This window comes from Mustelus asterias, chromosome 7, assembly GCF_964213995.1.
Source record: "Mustelus asterias chromosome 7, sMusAst1.hap1.1, whole genome shotgun sequence".
In the NCBI taxonomy this organism is placed as follows: Eukaryota; Metazoa; Chordata; class Chondrichthyes; order Carcharhiniformes; family Triakidae; genus Mustelus; species Mustelus asterias.
The window spans coordinates 94,196,099-94,217,500 of NC_135807.1; the positions used below are offsets into that span (position 1 = coordinate 94,196,099).

The following is a 21,402-nucleotide window of genomic DNA, read 5'->3' on the forward strand; positions in this document are numbered from 1 at the left end:
ACTTGGGAGCCAAGGAAATTTATGGAATTAAGTGTCGGGGAACCATGTTGGTGGTAAAAATGGAGCCATATGGCTTAATTAATGCTGACCTTGATGTACAGGATGCTGTCTATGATAGCAGCAACTCTAGAGTTGGTAGTTATGGTGTGTGAGGATTGATCATCATTGGCCGGATGTATGGATGTTAACTATTTAGATATTTAAGATTCTGCCTTGGATTTTATTTCAAATTCACCATTGCTGATCACTTTAAAAAATAGCAGAGAGAAATTGATCATCATTGAAGCAGCCTGCAGGAGGGTCTGAGGGATAAAGTTTTGCCTGGAGTATTGCTTGTATTACTTTGCTGGGGAAAAGTAACTTTTTTAAATTTTCGCTCTGCTCACAACATTGAAAAAGCTAATTAACCCCTTGGAAAATGTATAGTTTGTTTTTGTACTGCCTGGTATATAATCCCCCTGCTGCTCTGTGCTCTTTCAATTGTCAGTAAATCTTAATCTCAGTAACCTTGTCATGGTTCTAGACTATGGTGATACTGTACTTGATCTACTTATGGATTGAAAACACTCAGTGAGTTCATGTAACTTACAATAGGTAATTCACTGTAATTCTTATACTCTGAAAGGACGGATCAAATAAAAATGCATAATGCGCCTGATCAAGAATTTTGCTTTACCGAATTGCCATAAAACATTTGACAGGAAAATCGGTATTCTTGAAAGGCAAAGCCACAACTAGTATATACAGTATGGCCTCATGGATTATAATAAGTTAAAATTGTTGGGATCTGGAATGCTATACCTGGAAAGGTGAGTGATTCCATAGATAATTTTAAAAAGGAAATTGGGCTGGTATGTGAGAAGGATGAGTAACTTAGAGTTACAGGCAAAAAGTGAGGGTATTGGATAAGCACAGCTGCTCTTGATGAACTGAATGGCTTTTTTCTCTGCTCTAAGTTTCTGTGATTCTATGGTTGATCGTTGGGAATAAGATGAGTTTGAATGTAGTCTAAGCAGGTAGATGTATGCAGTCAGAGATGTGCAGGTTAGGTTGATTGGCCATGCTAAATTGCCCCTTAGTGTCAGGGGAACTAGCAGGGTAAATATGTGGGGTTACAGGGATAGGGCCTGGGGGTGGAATTGTCGTTGGTGCAGGCTGGGCCAAATGGCCTCCTCCTACACTGTAGGGGTTCTATGATTCTATATGTAATATATTTTGTGTGTATATGTGCATTACCTTTATATTCAGTTTTGCTCATAATAACATAAGGGTCTGTACCTTTAAGGCTCAGTAAGAAGTCTCACAACACCAGGTTAAAGTCCAACAGGTTTATTTGGTAGCAAAAGCCACTAGCTTTCGGAATGTTGTTCCTTCATCAGATGGGTGGGAGTTCTGATCACAAACAGGGCACAAAGACACAAACTCAATTTACATGAATAATGAATGGAATGTGAGTCTTTACAGCTAATCAAGTCTTAAAGGTACAGACAATGTGAGTGAAGACAGCATTAGGCACCGGTTAAAAAGATGTGTATTGTTTCCAGACAGGACAGTTAGTGAGATTTTGTAAGTCCAAGCAGGTCATGGGGGTTACAGATAGTGTGACATGAACCCAAGATCCCGGTTAAGGCCGTCCTCGTGTGCGGAGCTTGGCTATCAGTTTCTGCTCAGCGATTCTGCGTTGTCGTGTGTCGTGAAGGCCGCCTTGGAGAACACTGACCTGAAGATCAGAGGCTGAATGCCCGTGACCGCTGAAGTGCTCCCCAACAGGAAGAGAACAGTCTTGCCTGGTGATTGTCGAGCGGTGTTCATTCATCCGTTGTCATAGCGTTTGCATGGTTTCCCCAATGTACAATGCCTCGGGACATCCTTTCCTGCAGCGTATCAGGTAGGCAACGTTGTCCGAGTTGCAAGAGTATGTACCGTGTACCTGGTGGATGGTGTTCCCATGTGAGATGATGGCATCCGTGTTGATGATCTGGCACGTCTTGCAGAGGTTGCTGTGGCAGGGTTGTGTGGTGTCGTGCCAACCCTGCAGCGTCTGCCTGATACCCTGCAGGAAAGGATGTCCCGAGGCATGGTACATTGGGGAAACCATGCAGATGCTATGACAATGGATGAATGAACACCACTCGACAATCACCAGGCAAGACTGTTCTCTTTCTGTTGGGGTGCACTTCAGCGGTCACGGGCATTCAGACTCTGATCTTCAGGTAAGTGTTCTCCAAGGCGGCCTTCACGACACACGACAACGCAGAATCGCTGAGCAGAAACTGATAGCCAAGCTCCGCACACATGAGGACGGCCTCAACCGGGATCTTGGGTTCATGTCACACTATCTGTAACCCCCATGACCTGCCTGGACTTGCAAAATCTCACTAACTTTCCTGTCTGGAAACAATACACATCGTTTTAACCGGTGCCTAATGCTCTCTTCACTCACATTGTCTGTACCTTTAAGACTTGATTAGTTGTAAAGACTCACATTCCAATCATTATTCATGTAAATTGAGTTTGTGTCTTTGTGCCCTGTTTGTGATCAGAACTCCCACCCACCTGATGAAGGAACAGCATTCCGAAAGCTAGTGGCTTTTGCTACCAAATAAACCTGTTGGACTTTAACCTGGTGTTGTGAGACTTCTTACTGTGTTTACCCCAGTCCAACGCCGGCATCTCCACATCATGATCTTTAAGGCTCACCAGCATCGGATTTGAGGGGGAACTCCAAAGATGCACTGGGGAATCCCTCTTGGAATTTCCCAGGTAAGGATCGACGCAGGAATTGTCCAGAAGCATGAACTTCCCTTGGACGATTACACCGTGCTTGGAACCATCTGAAAAAGCAATTGAAATCGCTAACTTCGGGCGGTTCTCCCAGATATTCTGGAAGAGTTAGAAGAAGTAAAACACCTCTAATTTCAAAGTAACTACTTTAAACATCCAGACCAAGATACATACGGGACACCCCCACAACCCAACTAATCAACCCAATGGTATACCCAATCCTCTCCACCCTGACTGCCCCTCCCTGCCCCACAGACCCTAGCTGCATAGAAGTACCACCCCCTACCCCCTAGCTGCCAACCTGTGGACCTGGCTTGAGCAGACTGTACCCGACACCCGTGCCAGTGGACCTGACCCCAACCCGACACCCACGCAAGCTAACCTGACCCTGGCGACACCTGCACAAGCGTGCCCCACCACCCAACTTACCCTGGAGCACACCTGACCTCAAATTCTATGCACTTACCTTCTTCTTGGCCTGTCAGTTTCACTGGGCCCTTTAAACATGCCTGCTGTAAGTGCAGTAAAAAAGGGGGCATGGTCTCCCTGCGTTCACTGGAGTTGCACTGGACTGAGGCCTCTTTCATTGCAGGCCCCAAGCAGCTCTAGCTAATGGATGTTTGAACAAAGTTTTCTCGAGCAGGTCAGTGTGCTTACTGTTGTAATTCCAGCAGGATATCTCTTTACACTGCTGAGTGAAAATTATGGCTCAAAGATTGATAAAATGAGAGCATAAAATTGCAATGAGATGTTGATTAGTGGGCAAAACTGTGCCAGATGAATTTCAATGCATGTAATTATCCATTTTGGATCCTAAAAGGATGGACTTGAGTATTATTTAAATGCTGGAAACAATGGCGATCCAGTGAGGTTTTCATGTACTGAGATCATTAAGTTATAGTAGGTGCAAAGAACAATTTCCAGGGGAGGAAGTTTTGCTGCAACTGCACAAAGCCCCCGTTAGGCCACAACTGAAGGACCGTGTACAATTCTGGGCACTGCAGATCAGAAAGGATTAATTGGCCTTGGAAGGAGTGCAGCACAGATTTACCAGAATGTTACCAGGACTCCCAATAGTTAAATTATGAGATGAGAATTGTATAAACTGGGCTTGCATTTCATAGGAGAAGGAAGAATGTGTGAACATTTGATACTTTTAGGATTGTGATGAAGATAATTTTTTCTGATGGTGGCAGAGCCTAGAGAAATTGACGTCTTAAAATCTCTTGTATTGATTGGACAAATCTGATTGACAAATATACCATGGAAGGTGAGTTCATGAAGTGTTTTCAGAACAGTTTCTTAGAACAGCACGTTGTAGGATTAACTAGAGAGCAGGCAATTCTGGATCTCATAATGTGCATTGAGACAGGATAAATTAATGATCTCATAGTGAAGGAGCCTTTAGGTAGTAGTGATCATAGCATGGTTGAAATTTGCAATTAGTTTCAAGGAGGGAAGTGTGGGTCTAAGACTAGCATTTTAAACTTGATTAAAGGCAATTACAGTGGTGGGAAGATAGAGCTGGCTTAAGTGAATTGGGAAATTAGGTTAAATGGTAGGACAAGTAGAGATATAGTGCCAGATGTTTAAGGACATATTTCATAACACTTAACAACGATACATTCCAGTGAGTAGAGTGCGCCATCCTTAGCTAATTCACGTACAGAAGATAAGGATGGTATCAAATTGAAAGAAAAAGCGTGTAATTCTGCAAAGATTATTGGTAGGTCACGAGGTTGGACACAATTTAAAACAAGCAAAGAATGACGTAGCAAAAAAAGGAGGGAGGTAGCCAGAAATGTAAAAACAGATAATGAATTTCAACAAGTATTTAATAATGAAAAGAATAACTAAAGCGAGTGTTGGTCCTCCAGAGAGTAAGAATGAGAAATTAATAATGGGAAATAAGGAAAGAGCAGAGTGTTGACCAGATATTGTGTGCGTCTCCCTTCATTGTAGAAGATGCAAATCAGGAGATGAAAGGGAGAGAGGAAATTAAAATAATTACAATCACTGGATAAGGGATACTGAGAAAACTTAGAACTGAAGGTTGACAAGTTCCTCAGACCTGATGGACTTTTATCTTAGAATCTTAAAATTAGTTTCTGCTAAGATAGGAAATGTTTTGCTGGTAATAAGGTGGCACAGTGGTTAGCACTGCTGCCTCACAGTGCCAGGGACCCGGGTTCAATTACCGCTTGGGTCACTGTATGTGCAGAGTCTGCACGTTCTCCCCGTGTCTGCGTGGGTTTCCTCCAGATGCTCTGGTTTCCTCCAACAGTCTGAAAGACGCGCTGGTTAGGTGCATTGGCCATGCTAAATTCTCCCTCAGTGTACCCGAGCAGGCGCCAAAGTGTGGCGACTAGGGAAATTTCACAGTAACTTAATTGCAGTGTTAATGTAAGCCTTACTTGTGACTCATAAATAAACATTTTTTTTAAATTTTCCAGAATTTCCTAAATTCTGGAAAGGACCCATCAGATTGGTAAATAACAAATGTAAATCCTCTATTCGAGAAAGTGTGGAGTCAGGAAGCTACTAGCCAGTTAGCCTAATATATGTCATAGAGAAAATGCTTGAATCTATTATTAAGGAGGTTATAGCAAGGCATTTAGAAAATCTTAATATAATCAGGCAGTATTATCATTGTTTACTGAAAGGGAAATCATGTTTGATTCAGTTAACATGGATAAATTGGGACTTGTAGATGTGTTTTTTTTTGATTTTCAAAAGACATTCAATAAGGTGCCACAACAAAGGTTGCTCACAAAATAAGAGCTCATGGAGCAGGGAGTAACAAATTAGTATAGATAAAGGATTGGCTAACTAACAGGAAGCAGACAATAGGGATAATTGGGTCATTTTCAGGTTGGTGAACTGTTGCTTGTGGACTGCACAAGGATCAGTGCTGGGGCTTCAACTATTTACAATCTATATCAATGACTTGGGTGAGGGGACTGGATGCATAGTTACTAAGTTTGCTAATGATGCAAATATAGATAGAGTAAGTTGTGACAAAGGGATATAGATAGGTTAAGTGGCTTGGCAAATAAATGGCAGCTGGCATATAATGTTGTCCACTCTGGCTAGAAAAGTATATCATTTAATTGGAGAGGGATTGCAGTACTATGTGGAACAGAGGGAATGGATGCCCTAATACATGAATCACAAAAAACTAGTGATTAGGAAGGGAAATGGAATGTTAATGTTTATTGCAAGAGGAATGGAAAATGAAAGTACAGAAGTTTTGTGATAGTTTTACAGGGAATCTGGAGTACTGTGTATTGTTTTGGCCTCCTTACTTGAAGGTTTTGCATCCATTGGAAGCAGTACTTTGATGATTCACTCCACTGAATCCTGGGATGAAGGGGTTGAAGGGTTGTTTTATGAAGCAAGGTTGGACCTATTCTCATTGGAGTTTAGAAAAATGAGGGGTTCCTGACACGATTGATGCTTATACAATGCTTCCTCTTGTGGGAGAGACTAGAATTAGAGGGCACGGTTTAAAAAAGACGGAGATGAGGAGAAATCTTTTCTCTCAGCGGGCTGTTAATCTGTGGAATTCCCTTCCCAGAGAGCAGTGGAGGCAGGCTCTTTAAATATTTGTAAAGCTGAGTTAGCTAAGTTCTTGATTGACAAGGGAGTCAAAAGTTAGTGGGGATAGCCGGGAAAGTCGAGTTGAGACTATAATCGGATCAGCTATCATTTTATCAAATGGCAGACCATGCTCAAGGGACTAAATGGACTATTCTTGATTTTAATTCGTGTGTTTGTAAAGTCAGAACCTGGCAGTACAGGACAGAAGATAAAGTTTATTTGTTAGTGTCACAGGTAAGACTTACATTAACACTGCAATAAAGTTATTGTGAAATTCCCCTAGTCGCCACACTCGGGCGCTTGTTCGGGTCAATGCACCTCACTAGCACGAGTTTCAGACTGTGGGAGGAAACCGAACAGACACGGGGAGAACACGCAGACTCCACACAGACAGTGATCCAAGCTGGGAATCGAACCCAGGTTCCTGGCACTGTGATGAAGCAGTGCTAACCACTGTGCCACTCTTAGGAAACACTTATTCACGAAAAGAACGGTAGAAGTGTAGAATGCTCTTACAAAATGCAGGCAGTAGGTGCTACCTGAATTGATCATTTTAAATGTGAGTATTATATTTTAGTCAGCCAAGGGTATGGCAGATGGATTTCGTTAGTTACAGTTCACTCTTTCATGTGCCTGTGTCTCGCACCATCTTGAAAATAAGGAAACATACCACTAGAATATTTTTTTCTCTAACATGCTTGCTGTTAAAATGTTTTTATTAAACTCTGGCATGCTACAGTTTGAGTATCCGTTATCTGACACCCTTGGAGCCGATAAAGTTACGGAATTCAGTTTTTGCGTACTGCATATGGGCCTAGGCCTACTTGCATTGCAGTGGCCAAAGCTTAGGCTAGCTATATAGTTTAATAAAATGGTTAGAAAAGTAAGATGTGCAAATGAATAATAAATATAGGGTACCGATAATAAGTTTCCACCTGTGGCGCCATTTGCGATTGTGCTTGTAGGAGAGGGTCTATGAGGTAAACAGTGCAGTCAAATAACTCAACTTCCCATGCTAATGGCCACGGTGCAGGTGGTGAGGTTTGTGGCGGCTTAAGTCACAGACTTGCCACATTAAAGATCAATGAGTTTCAAAACAAATGCAGTTTTTGGATGTGTTCACTTTTTGAAATGACGGATAAAGGATATTCGACCTGTACAGCTATAAGACTCTTCGTTTCTCAGTAAAATCCTGTTTCTTTTATCATCTGAAATGGTTAGGTCCTTGGCATTGTAAATCGCAATACATGCAAACATTTATGCCACCAAATAACACAAATTTGCAGTTCATTGACTCAGAAAAAGTAGATCCTGATCACCCAGGCAGCAGCTGGAAGGCTTCCATGTGTGGTTAACAAATGAGAATGAAGTTGCATTTGTGAATATGGATAATAAGCCTCATGGGATGATTTAGTGATTCAACAGCACATATGGGATTCTGGTATCGTTACAAACAAATGTTTTTCTGTTCGTTAATGGCATGATCTGAACCTCCTGAGTGTGTCACCACTTTGATTCTGACCTAGTGGAATTACATCAAAAAGTTAATATGCTTTATCAATCACTAAACAAATTAGTGCAGACATTTTATACAATGCCTGCATATGGCATTCTTAATTTCTTTACTAAGTTGGCTTGAAATATTCCTGTCTTCTCTGTGCAAAGCCCTTTCTACTAGAATTTCATATCATTGACGTGTAAGAAGAAAGGGAGTCATGGCAACGCCCCCAGTGCCTGGTGCTGGAATGCCTGGCGCATTTTCTGGACCTCAGGCCCAGGCTGGACGTGAAGTTAATACAGCTTCTCTCTGTCGAATTGGCCAAGAGACGGTGCAAGACATTGTTTCAAGAACAATGGAGATCTTCCAGCTCCTGAGGAACATGCAGGTTAGTGATTTGTCTTTTACCTGTATTATGTCATTGCAGTAGGTGCTCTGAATGAAACAAGACTAGAAACCTCAATACCCTTTGCTTCGAATGACAATTACTCATAGGTTTTTTTTCAAAGATTTCATTACTTTTGAATCAGAAATTCTGTAATAAGATCATCTTTCTCACACATTCTAAATAATACCCAATAAGACGCTTTGATGTGAGTAAATGATATGACATTATATGTTCTGTAACAGTTTGATAGACAGTCAATCTACATTATACTGATGTGAAATTATTTTTCAAAAGTTGTAAACACAGTGGCATATAACTGTTTAAAATTGGCTAACAAATGTATTTTTATAGCACCTTTAATGTATTAATACATCACAGGGTGCTTCTCAGGAGCATTATAAAACAAAACATGACACCAACCCGATAAGGAGCTATTAGGACAGATGTCCAAAAGCTTGATCCAAGAGCGTCCTAAAGGACAAGAGTGGGGTAGAGAGACTGAGAGGTTTAGGAAGGAATTCTAGAGCTTAGGGTCCAGCATCTAAGGACACAACCACCAATGGATTAATCAAAATCTGGGATTCTCAAGGGCAGATTGGAGGAATACAGTGATTTTGTCTTCTATTCTTTCATGGGATGTGAGTGTCGCTAGTAAGACCAGTGTTTTGTTGCCCATCCTTACTTGGCCTTGGGAAGGTTGAACTGCTACCTTTAACAGCTGCAGTCTTGGACGGTTGTAAAGCTGAAGGAGATTCGAGATGGGAGGAGCCAGGCTCTGGTTGGGATTTGAAAACAAGAACATAGAACATAGAACAGTACAGCACAGAACAGGCCCTTCGGCCCACGATGTTGTGCCGAGCTTTATCTGAAACCAAGATCAAGCTATCCCACTCCCTATCATCCTGGTGTGCTCCATGTGCCTATCCAATAACCGCTTAAATGTTTCTAAAGTGTCTGACTCCACTATCACTGCAGGCAGTCCATTCCACACCCCAACCACTCTCTGCGTAAAGAACCTACCTCTGATATCCGTCCTGTATCTCCCACCACGAACCCTATAGTTATGCCCCCTTGTAATAGCTCCATCCACCCGAGGAAATAGTCTTTGAACGTTCACTCTATCTATCCCCTTCATCATTTTATACACCTCTATTAAGTCTCCCCTCAGCCTCCTCCGCTCCAGAGAGAACAGCCCTAGCTCCCTCAACCTTTCCTCATATGACCTACCCTCCAAACCAGGCAGCATCCTGGTAAATCTCCTCTGCACTCTTTCCAGCGCTTCCACATCCTTCTTATAGTGAGGTGACCAGAACTGCACACAATATTCCAAATGTGGTCTCACCAAGGTCCTGTACAGTTGCAGCATAACCCCACGGCTCTTAAACTCCAACCCCCTGTTAACAAAAGCTAACACACTATAGGCCTTCTTCACAGCTCTATCCACTTGACTGGCAACCTTTAGAGATCTGTGGATATGGACCCCAAGATCTCTCTGTTCCTCCACAGTCTTCAGAACCCTACCTTTGACCCTGTAATCCACATTTAAATTTGTCCTACCAAAATGAATCACCTCACATTTATCAGGGTTAAACTCCATTTGCCATTTTTCAGCCCAGCTTTGCATCCTATCTATGTCTCTTTGCAGCCTACAACAGCCCTCCACCTCATCCACTACTCCACCAATCTTGGTGTCATCAGCAAATTTACTGATCCACCCTTCAGCCCCCTCCTCTAAGTCAGTAATAAAAATCACAAAGAGCAGAGGACCAAGCACTGATCCCTGCGGCACACCGCTAGCAACCTGCCTCCAATCCAAAAATTTTCCATCGACCACCACCCTCTGTCTTCGGTCAGACAGCCAGTTACCTATCCAATCGGCCAACTTTCCCTCTATCCCACACCTCCTCACTTTCATCATAAGCCGACCATGGGGGACCTTATCAAACGCCTTACTAAAATCCATGTATATGACATCAACTGCCCTACCTTCATCAACACACTTAGTTACCTCCTCAAAAAATTCTATCAAATTTGTGAGGCACGACTTGCCCTTCACGAATCCGTGCTGACTATCTCGGATTAATCCGCATCTTTCTAAATGGTCGTAAATCCCATCCCTAAGGACCCTTTCCATCAAAGACTAACCGGTCTATAATTACCAGGGTCATTTCTATTCCCTTTCTTAAACAGAGGAACAACATTCGCCATTCTCCAGTCCTCTGGCACCATCCCTGTGGACAGTGAGGACCCAAAGATCAACGCCAAAGGCTCTGCAATCTCATCCCTTGCCTCCCACAGAATCCTAGGATATATTTCATCAGGCCCAGGGGACTTATCGACCTTCAGTTTATTCAAAACTGCCAAGACATCCTCCCTCCGAACATCTATTTCCTCCAGCCTATTAGCCTGTAACACCTTCTCTTCCTCAAAAACATGGCCCCTCTCCTTGGTGAACACTGAAGAAAAGTATTCATTCATCACCTCGCCTATCTCTACTGACTCCATACACAAGTTCCCACTACTGTCCTTGACCGGCCCTAACCTCACCCTGGTCATTCTTTTATTCCTCACATAAGAGTAAAAAGCCTTGGGGTTTTCCTTGATCCGACCCGCCAAGGACTTCTCATGTCCCCTCCTAGCTCTCCTAAGCCCCTTTTTCAGCTCATTCCTTGCTAACTTGTAACCCTCAATCGAGCCATCTGAACCTTGTTTCCTCATCCCTACATAAGCTTCCCTCTTCCTTTTCACAAGACATTCCACCTCTTTTGTGAACCATGGTTCCCTCACTCGGCCATTTCCTCCCTGCCTGACAGGAACATACCTATCAAGGACATCCAGTATTTGTTCCTTGAAAAAGTTCCACTTTTCATTCGTTCCTTTCTCTGACAGTTTCTGTTCCCAACTTATGCCCCCTAATTCTTGCCTAATCGCATCATAATTACCCCTCCCCCAATTGTAAACCTTGCCCTGCCGTACGGCCCTATCCCTCTCCATTGCAATAACAAAAAACACCGAATTGTGGTCACTATCTCCAAATTGCTCTCCCACAACCAAATCTAACACTTGGCCCGGTTCATTTCCCAGTACCAAATCCAATGTGGCCTCACCTCTAGTCGGCCCATCCACATATTGTGTCAGGAAACCCTCCCGCACACACTGCACAAAAACTGCCCCATCCAAACTATTTGACCTACAAAGGTTCCAATCAATATTTGGAAAGTTAAAGTCCCCCATGACAACTACCCTGTGACCCCCACACATATCCATAATCTGCTTAGCAATTTCTTCCTCCACATCTCTATTACTATTTGGGGGCCTATAGTAAACTCCTAGCAACGTGACCGCTCCTTTCCTATTTCTAACTTCAGCCCATATTACCTCAGTGTGCAGATCCCCCACGAAGTGCCTTTCCGCAGCCGTTAAACTATCCTTGATTAACAATGCCACTCCTCCACCTCTTTTACCAGCTTCCCTACACTTAGTGAAACATCTATACCCCGGAACGTCCAACAACCATTCCTGTCCTTGTTCTACCCACGTCTCCGTAATGGCCACAACATCGTAGTCCCAAGTACCAATCCACGCCCCAAGTTCATCTACCTTGTTCCGGATGCTCCTTGCATTGAAGTAGACACACTTCAACCCACCTTCCTGTCTACCAGTACCCACCCTTGACCCTGATACCTTCCCCAATACCTCACCACCCTCACTGACTTCTGGACTACAACTCCCTTTCCCACTCCCCTGACAAATTAGTTTAAACCCCCCTGAAGAGCCGTAACAAATTTCCCTCCGAGGATATTGGTGCCCCTCTGGTTCAGGTGCACCCCGTCCTGTTTGTACAGGTCCCACCTTCCCCAGAACGTGTTCCAATTATCCACGTATCTGAAACCCTCCCTCCTACACCATCCCTGCAACCACATATTTAACTGCACTCTCTCCCTGTTCCTCAACTCGCTATCACGTGGTACCGGCAACGTACCAGAGATGACCACATGTTTCGTCTTGGCTCTCAGCTTCCAGCCCAGCTCCAGAAATTCCTGCTTTAAATCCCCGTCCCTTCTCTTACCTATGTCATTGGTACCAATGTGCACCACGACTTGTGACTGTTTCCCCTCCCCCTTCAGAATCTGGAAAACACGGTCTGAGACATCACGGACCTTGGCATCCGGTAGGCAACATACCATCCGTGAGTCTCTTTTGCTGCCACAGAACCTCCTATCTATCCCTCTAACTAACGAGTCCCCAATAACTATCGCCCTCCCGCTCTCCCCCTTTCCCTCCCGAGCCACAGAGACGGACACAGTGCTGGAGATCCTCTCACTGCGGCTCCCCACTGGTATGTCGTCCCCCTCAACCGTATCCAAAGCGGAATACTTGTTGCTAAGGGGAATGACCACCGGGGATCCCTGCACGGACTGCTTCCTCCCAGCCCCTCTCACCGTCACCCATCTGTTTTCAATCCTCGGAGTAACTGTATTCCGAAAGCTTGTGTCTATGGCCATCTCTGCGTCCCTGATGATCCTAAGTTCATCCAACTCCAGCTCCAGTTCCCTAACACGGTTTTGGAGGAGCTGCAGATGGGTGCACTTCCCACAGGTGTAATCAGGAGGGACACTGTCGTCGTCCCTCACCTCAAACATAGTGCAAGAGGAACATTGCACTGCCTGCACACGCATCCCCTCCAGATACCTTGCCAGTACCAGGTAGAAAGTGCAAGAATGAATTCAACTCACCCCTGCTCGCCCTTTCAGCCTAAGCCCTGTGAGCCAAAGTCTTATAGCTCACACTCTGCTTCCCACACACTCCACTGCCCGCTCCCGACGCTGCTCGCTGTATACTGCAGCCTACCTTTTATACTTCACGCGCTTAAAAAACCCTTCCCAGACTCCTTTGCTGCCCACTTCTAGTTTTCACTTTAAACTTGAAAAACTGCTGTTAAAGTAAAGGCCAAAAAAATACACACACTAGCTGACTAATTAAATAAATAAACAATTCAATTAATCCAATTAATCTCTCACCAGCACTGCTGCTTTCAATCACCCCTCTCAGCTTGCTCCAGTGGATCAATGAGGGGGAACCTCCCAGGTAACTGACTTTTAAAGTTAAAATAAAAACCCTTCCCAGACTCCTTTGCTGCCCACTTCTAGTTTTCACTTTAAACTTGAAAAACTGCTGTTAAAGTAAAGGCCAAAAAAATACACACACTAGCTGACTAATTAAATAAATAAACAATTCAATTAATCCAATTAATCTCTCACCAGCACTGCTGCTTTCAATCACCCCTCTCAGCTTGCTCCAGTGGATCAATGAGGGGGAACCTCCCAGGTAACTGACTTTTAAAGTTAAAATAAAAACCCTTCCCAGACTCCTTTGCTGCCCACTTCTAGTTTTCACTTTAAACTTGAAAAACTGCTGTTAAAGTAAAGGCCAAAAAAATACACACACTAGCTGACTAATTAAATAAATAAACAATTCAATTAATCCAATTAATCTCTCACCAGCACTGCTGCTTTCAATCACCCCTCTCAGCTTGCTCCAGTGGATCAATGAGGGGGAACCTCCCAGGTAACTGACTTTTAAAGTTAAAATAAAAACCCTTCCCAGACTCCTTTGCTGCCCACTTCTAGTTTTCACTTTAAACTTGAAAAACTGCTGTTAAAGTAAAGGCCAAAAAAATACACACACTAGCTGACTAATTAAATAAATAAACAATTCAATTAATCCAATTAATCTCTCACCAGCACTGCTGCTTTCAATCACCCCTCTCAGCTTGCTCCAGTGGATCAAGGATGAGAATTTTAAAATTGGGCCATTGCTTCACCAGGAATCAACGTAGGTCAGCAGGCACAGGTGTGATAGATGAAAGGGGCAACTGGAGGCTGCATCTTGCACTCATCCACAGTGAGTTTGAAGGCATAAGGATTTGAAAACAGGGAGCCTCCTGTGTACCGATATAATGGTCAGAGGCACACACCTGTCCTCTCCTCTTATGGTCACTTTTCTCCCTTTACCCCACACTCCCCTGGCAAGTTAATAATGGAAAGTGAGGAAGAGCTGGGGGGGGGTACCATCTTACTGAAAGAATTCTAAGAGCCGAACGAGTGTGAAAATGGGAGAAAATTGCCCTTTGTTTGGACGAGTCAAAAATTAAATCTTACCTCATTTTGAGGGGGAAAAAAGGCAAGATCTGTTTCCCGGCAGCAGGATGGGGACAGGGCCTAGGCTCACCAAACGTCGGCAGATTGCAGCAGAAGGCGCCGTTGCACTTGCACAGATCTGTGTTACTGCTGGCCTCCACGGCTGATTTCACCCCCCCCCCCCGTCCTCAGTTTCAGAGTGTGCAGCCTTAGGCCCCACCCCCCTAAGGCCATTCCCAGTGGGCACTGCCAGTGTGCCAGGCTGACACTGCCCAAGGGGCCCCCCATTTGCCTCCGACCTCTTGGAGGGGCCTCAATGGCCTCCAGTCCTAGCAGTGAGGCCATTACAACAGGTCCTTGTTAATGGAGACCATATGTAATCCTCGCCAGTGAGGACCTTAGTCAGCGAGGCCGCAAAGGCATGTGAGCCTGGCGATTGAGTCCCGGGCTCCTATTAATATTTATATTTTATTTAAAATAGAATTTAAATATTACAATCAGCCTCACGCTCTTTACGGGCGCGAGCCTTATCTCACCAGATATCCCGTACCGGTAAGGTCGTCCCCAGAAACTTTAAACAAATGTTATGTTCTCGTTGATGACACTAAAAACATCCAAATAGCAGTAGAAAATCAGGAGGCAAAGGGAAGGAAGGAATTTAAAACAATAATTTTCACTAAAGAAAAAGTGATCAGCAACCTATTGGATCTAAAAGCTGGCAAGTCCCCTCAACCTGATCTCCTGCATCCTAGGGTATTAAAAGAGGTGGCTGCAAAGATGGTGGGTGCATTGATTGCAATCTTCCAAAATTCCCTAGATTTTGGAAAGGTTTGGGAAACTGCAGATGTAATGACAGAAAACGGTAGACCAGTTAATCTAACATCTTTCATTGGAAAAATGCTGTAAATAATTATTAATGAAGGGGATTCATAATCCCATTGATCAGAGTCAACATGTTTCTGTGAAAGGGAAATCATGTTTGACAAATTTATTAGAGTTCTTTAAGGATGTAATATGCAGGGTCGAAAGAGGAGAACAGGTAGCTGTGCAGTGCATCTACATTTCCAAAAGCCACTTGATAAGGTGCCACATAAATACTTTTTATACTAGATAAGAGCTCATAGTGTTAGGGGTAATATATTAGCATGGATAGAAGATTGATTAATTAACAGAGTTAATTTCAGGTTGCCATACTAACTAGTGGAGTGCTGCAGGGATCACTAATGGGGCCTCAACTATTTGCAATCTATACGGATTTGGATGAAGGAAATGAGTTTTGTAGTCAAATTTGCTGATGATACAATGATAGATAGGAAAGCAAGTTGTGAGGAGGACAGAATCTGCAAAGGGAATGAGATAGACTAATTAAGTGGGCAAAGTTTAGGCAGATGCAATATAATGTAATGTATTCAGTTTGTTAGGAAGAATAGAAATGCTGAATATTATATGGAAATAGACTACAGAATGCTGCAGTACAGAGCAGTCTGGGTGTCCTCGTACATCAAACACAAAAGGTTAGCATGCTGATACTGAAAGTAATTAATTGAATGTTAAGCTTTATTGCATGGTTTGGAGTATAAAAGTAGGAAGGTCTTGCTACTGTATAGGATATTGGTGGAACCACACCTAGAGTACTGTCTGCCTTTTGGTCTCCTTATTTAATGAAGGATATTTTTGCATTGGAGATAGTCCAGAGAAGGCACACTAGGTTGATTCCTGGGATGAGGGTTTTGTCTTATGAGGAAGCATTAAACAACTACAGTGTATACTCATTGGTGTTTAGAAGAATGAGAGGTGATCTATAGAACATATGGTTCTGAGGGGCCTTGATAGAGTAGATGCTGAGGCTGCTTCCCTTCATGGGAGAATCTCAAACAAGGGATATAGTTTCAGAATAAGGACGAACCCATTTTAAGATGGAGTTGTGGAACCTTTAGAATTCTACCGCAGGGAGCTGTGGGGACGGAGCTGTTGAATATGTTCAAGGCTGAGATAGGCATTCTAGAACGATAGTGGAGTCAGAAGTTATGGGGAGCAGACAGCAAAGTAGAGTTGAGGCTAAGATCAGATCAGCTATGATCTTATTTAATGGCTGAAGGAGCTTTTCAGAGACTTAAGTATCATGCTGGCTTTTACGTGATTAATTGCAGCTTAGCAAATACAAAGAACTCACGGAGACAGTAATTCTGGTTGAAGATGTGTTTTATTGTTGCCCAAGCCTGGTCCACATGTGTGGGAGAACGATTTAGGGCAGCCCTAAATTATTCTAATTTACATTATCAGTATTACTTTTATACATTTTTCAGAAATCATCTGCCCGCCTACTCTGTTCATCCTAACCTGATGAGCCAATCATGTTAGTATGAATTATTTACCTTGACCAATAACATTCCACCCTCTGGCAGCATGAAAATACATAGTCCGTACAGTCTGGAAGGTCTTGCCCACTGTCTCCTAGCAACCTCAATACGTAAATCCGGAACATTTTTCCCACTGTCTCCTAGCAACCCCAAATACGTTCAAAAGGTCCTTTCTCACTATCTACTGAGCAATCCTTGATCGGAAAAATTGTATTACTCTATTCATTTGGCTGTCTGGGATTGCTCAAACTATCTGAGACCCACGCTGATAAGAGAGTCCTTTTCTATTTCACTTAGTGGCTATATTGTTTTCAAGGAATAAGGTTCTTTTTACTCAGCTATATTCCACCATGCCTTGGGGAAGTGTGTAGTTGGCCAAGGTGTACAGAATATTGAAAAATACATGTTTAAATTCTCTAATAGTGCTTCTATGTGTTTTTATGCAAAACAGTACCTTTGTAACTTCAGGTACTTTGTCCTTTTTCTGTACTATATTCACTCTAAATTACTTTATCTTAATCTATTAGTCATTTAGTCCCAAGTAATCCTATACCCCTTTAACGGTGCCTACTGCTGCTTCTATTTCTTATGTTCTTTGTACAAATTTGCACAATAATAGTACGTGTTGGGATATTGTGCAATGAGCTCTGTAGTATTTTGTGCCCATTAATTTTAATTATGCATGAATTCATAAAATCTTCTTTCTTGCCAACATGACTATTTTATACTCAGATTGATTTTTACATGAATTCTTTATATAAATGCAGGCATTGGGACACGAGGTTAGAACTCCGGAAGTCAGGCAGTGAAGGATAGAACTGGAGCTTAGACTTTATGCACTCAGGAGTTCTTATTTACATAGATACACATTACATATCTGCATCACTGCTGCCTCACAGCGCCAGGGACCCGGTTTCAATTCTAGCCCCGGGTCATTGTCTGTGTGGCGTTTGCACATTCTCCCCGTGTCTGCGTGGGTTTCCTCCCACACTCCAAAGGTGTGCGGATTAGGTTGATTGGCCCATGGTAAATTACCCCTTAGTGTCAGGGGGATTAGCAGGGTAAATACATGGGGTTACAGGGACAGGGCGTGGGTGGGATTGTTGTTTGTGCAAGCTTGATGGGCAAATAACTTCCTTCTGCACTGTAGGGATTCCATGATCTCCAACCCTACAATCACAGTTCTGGCAGCTCCTATATGCGTGAGCACTGGGTGAACCTCTCTGTTAATGCCCACGACCTGAATATTATAATTAAACACCGTATTAATATACAGATAATACGCAGGTCGTAAAAAAAAATGATGGGGTACAATTGTCTGACTGAACAATGTTTGCCGATGTAAGCTATGAAACGTTTTCTGATGTAGTTTTAGATTTTGCCACTAGGGTGTGTTGAACTCCAAGATATAATCTGCAATTTCTTTAATTTTGAGTATATTTACTTCACAACATTTCCTGTCATGTTTTGCAGGAATGGCTTCATTTATTGCTGGTTAGGGTGAATTGTGGATATTTCTCCTGTATTCTTTAAATTGCAATTTTATTAATTATTGTGGGTTGAAATCTGTATTGGTTCCTCTTGAATAAAATTAAGAACAACTGTCAGTAAAGCAGACGAAGTTGGCACAAAAACTTCTCTGTGGACCGAATGACCTCCTTCTGCACCTCCTTCTGTGGACTTTGCAATTAATAATCCAGGATCTTGCTGCAGTATAAACAGTACAGCAACATGGTACAATAATTGGCCTGCAGCCACTCTTTTTTGTTTTGGCTCTTGAACCTTTTCACGTAGAAACATAGAAAATAGGAGCAGGAATAGGCCATTTGTCCCTTCAAGCCTGCTCTGCCATTCAGTATGGTCATGGCTGATCATCCAACTCAGTAACCTGCTTCCGCTTTTCCCCCCATATCCTTTGATCCCTGTAGCCCCAAGAGCTACATCTAACCCTTCTTGAAAACATACGACTGCTTTCTGTGGTAGAGAATTCCATAGGCTTATCATTCTCTGGGTGAAGAAATTTCTCCTCATTTCAGTCCTAAATGGTCTACCCCTTCTCCTCAGATAGTGACCCCTGGTTCTGGACTCCCTCGATGTGGAGATGCTGGCATTGGACTGGGGTAAACACAGTAAGAAGTCTCTCAACACCAGGTTAAAGTCCTACAGGTTTATTTGCTAGCACAAGCCACTAGCTTTCGGAGCGCTGCTCTCTCATCAGGTAAGTGGGAGTTCTGTTCACAAACAGGACTCCCTTGCCATCCTTCCTGCATCTGCCCTGTGCAGTCCTGTTACAACTTTATAGGTTTCTATTTAATTCCGCCCCCTCTAAACTCCAGTGAATATAATCCCAACTGACCCAATCTCTCCTCGTACGTCAGCCCTGCCATCCCAGGAATCAGCCTGGTAAACCTTTGCTGTACTCCCCCTGTAGAAAGAATATCATTCCTCAGATAAGGAGACCAAAATTGCACACAATATTCCAGGACCTCACCAAGACCCTGGATAACTGCAGCAAGGTGTATATTGAATAGTTCTGAAATTTCAAACTTTTCGTATCAAAAAAGATTCTTGACATTGCTTATGGATGTCTGCATAATCAGTCATCTGGTTCCTTTGTCCTGGGAGCTGCTGTATTTGCCTGTCTTATAATGGAGCGAGGTTTTGCTGTTTCTACAACTAGAACATGACAAGAACAAAATAGTTATATTTATGAGCCTTAAAATAATTGCTAACTCTGTGCATAGATGTGTCATCAGTTTTCAGTGGCTGAATTCTTTTCTGCTCATTAAAAACTATGAATGTTTTACCCAGTTTTTACAAAACTTCGTATGACTTCCTTTGATTGAACACTGGATTCCTTTGAAAATACACAACCTCAAAACTGCCTATAAATCTTTTCATTTACAGACATTGATCAGGTCATCTCAATAGCTTTAAAAACATTAATCTTCTTGCAATTGAAAACAACTTTCCTTGGCATCCATAGAACAGCTCTTGTGCAGCAGTAAGTGATCTGTTCTTGTTTTGTTTGTTGCTCTGTAACTTAAAATTGACCGTTAGGGAATGTGCCCTCCAGTTGGGTCCTTCAGACAACTCAGAAAACCTACACACAATCAATTTTGCATCAATACAATTCGATTGTAAGTTCCAGAGGGCTTTCCAACCAATTTGCATGGAATAAATTCTCTTTCACCTCAGTGGAATCGGCTACTTTCCAGTCTAACACAATCTTTTTTCTTTACCTGTTCTCCATGAGATATTTTCACATTTTCAGTTTGTGCATTTTATTGTCCAATTGGTGTTTGTTGCACTAAGTTAGAGTTCTGTAATACAAAGGGAGATAAAGTAGCCACCGGTTAAATTCACTGTGATATCTAGATTCTATATGCAGCTGACTTTTTCTTGTACTAGCAACCTGCTAATTTATTGTAGCTCTTGACTGCAAATAAAGTTGGAATTTTGTTCACCTGTTATTTAATTTGCTGTTATGTAATTTACATTATTTGTTTTATAATGCAAAATTATGAGTAAATTCCCCACCCTTCAAACCAGAGGTAAATTAAGGCTGTTCAAGCTGTGGAATGTATTTGTGAGCAGGAAGAGCTTAACTCTGGCAGCTATCTGGAAAAGTGGCACTGCAAATACGTAATTGGTTTGTCGTCTGTTACATCTCTTGATTGATTGATTTTGACCTCTCACCCCTCTTTCATGATTGATTGTCTCAACAATCACAGAGATTGGAATAGTGAAGTCTGAGAAAATTGACTGACGAATCGTGTCGCTATGTACCATATACACTGTAGACACAAAACTCTTGATAATACACATATTGATGAATAATATCAGCTAAATCAGCATATGCCCAAGAAAAGAAATGTAAGCTAAATATGTTGTCTTCAAAATGAATTAATAGGTCAATTAAAATGGAATTAAATGAAGGGAAACATTTTAAAAGCAAAAGTGATCAGAGAAACTGGAAAGCAGTGTAAGAATATGCTGTAACAGATTAAAGGGGCTTTTCGACTACTAAAAATATAGGATTTTACTGACCATCCCTTGCTATTATCTACCATAACCATAATATTACAGAGAAGAAAGTCAGAACTCTGCAGGATACAAACAGGGAGGAAATTATAGGTGAAGAAAAAGTAATTTAAATGTCTAATGAAGTAGTCATTTCGACTGGTCCTTGAACCTGAAGAAGGGGCTTAAGGCTCCGAAAGCTTGTGTGGCTTTTGCTACCAAATAAACCTGTTGGACTTTAACCTGGTGTTGTTAAACTTCTTACTGCGTTTACCCCAGTCCAACGCCGGCATCTCCACATCAGGATTAAAAGATAGCTTCAAAAACATTTTGGAATAGTGTCAACAATGGATCAAATCAAATAACTGATGGCAGTGGCTCTTGCCATCACAGAAGGTAGCTAACGTCCGACCTGAATTCGTAGCAACTTTATTAAACAGACTCCGCATACTTGTGCTATCACAAGCATGTTAACATTTGATTTGATCCATTGTTGACACTATTCCAAAATGTTTTTAATGATCTTTGAAGCTATCTTTTTGTCAATTTCTGTCTGTTTGTCAAACTTACGTTTGCTCGCTTTCTTTCATATTTTTCACAGTGATGTCT

The 21,402-nt window shown here is 42.4% G+C and overlaps 1 protein-coding gene across 3 annotated transcripts in view; it reads left to right on the plus strand.

Moving 5' to 3' along the window:
* The window catches only part of med30 (mediator complex subunit 30), a 57,245-nt gene that overhangs the window by 3,797 nt on the left and 32,046 nt on the right, over window positions 1-21,402 (plus strand). For all 3 annotated transcript variants that reach the window (XM_078216486.1, XM_078216488.1, XM_078216487.1), the window contains one exon: window positions 8,050-8,270. In XM_078216486.1, coding sequence (XP_078072612.1) covers window positions 8,100-8,270 — 171 coding nt within the window. In that variant the 5' untranslated portion in view covers window positions 8,050-8,099. The remainder of the gene's footprint in view (window positions 1-8,049; window positions 8,271-21,402) is intronic.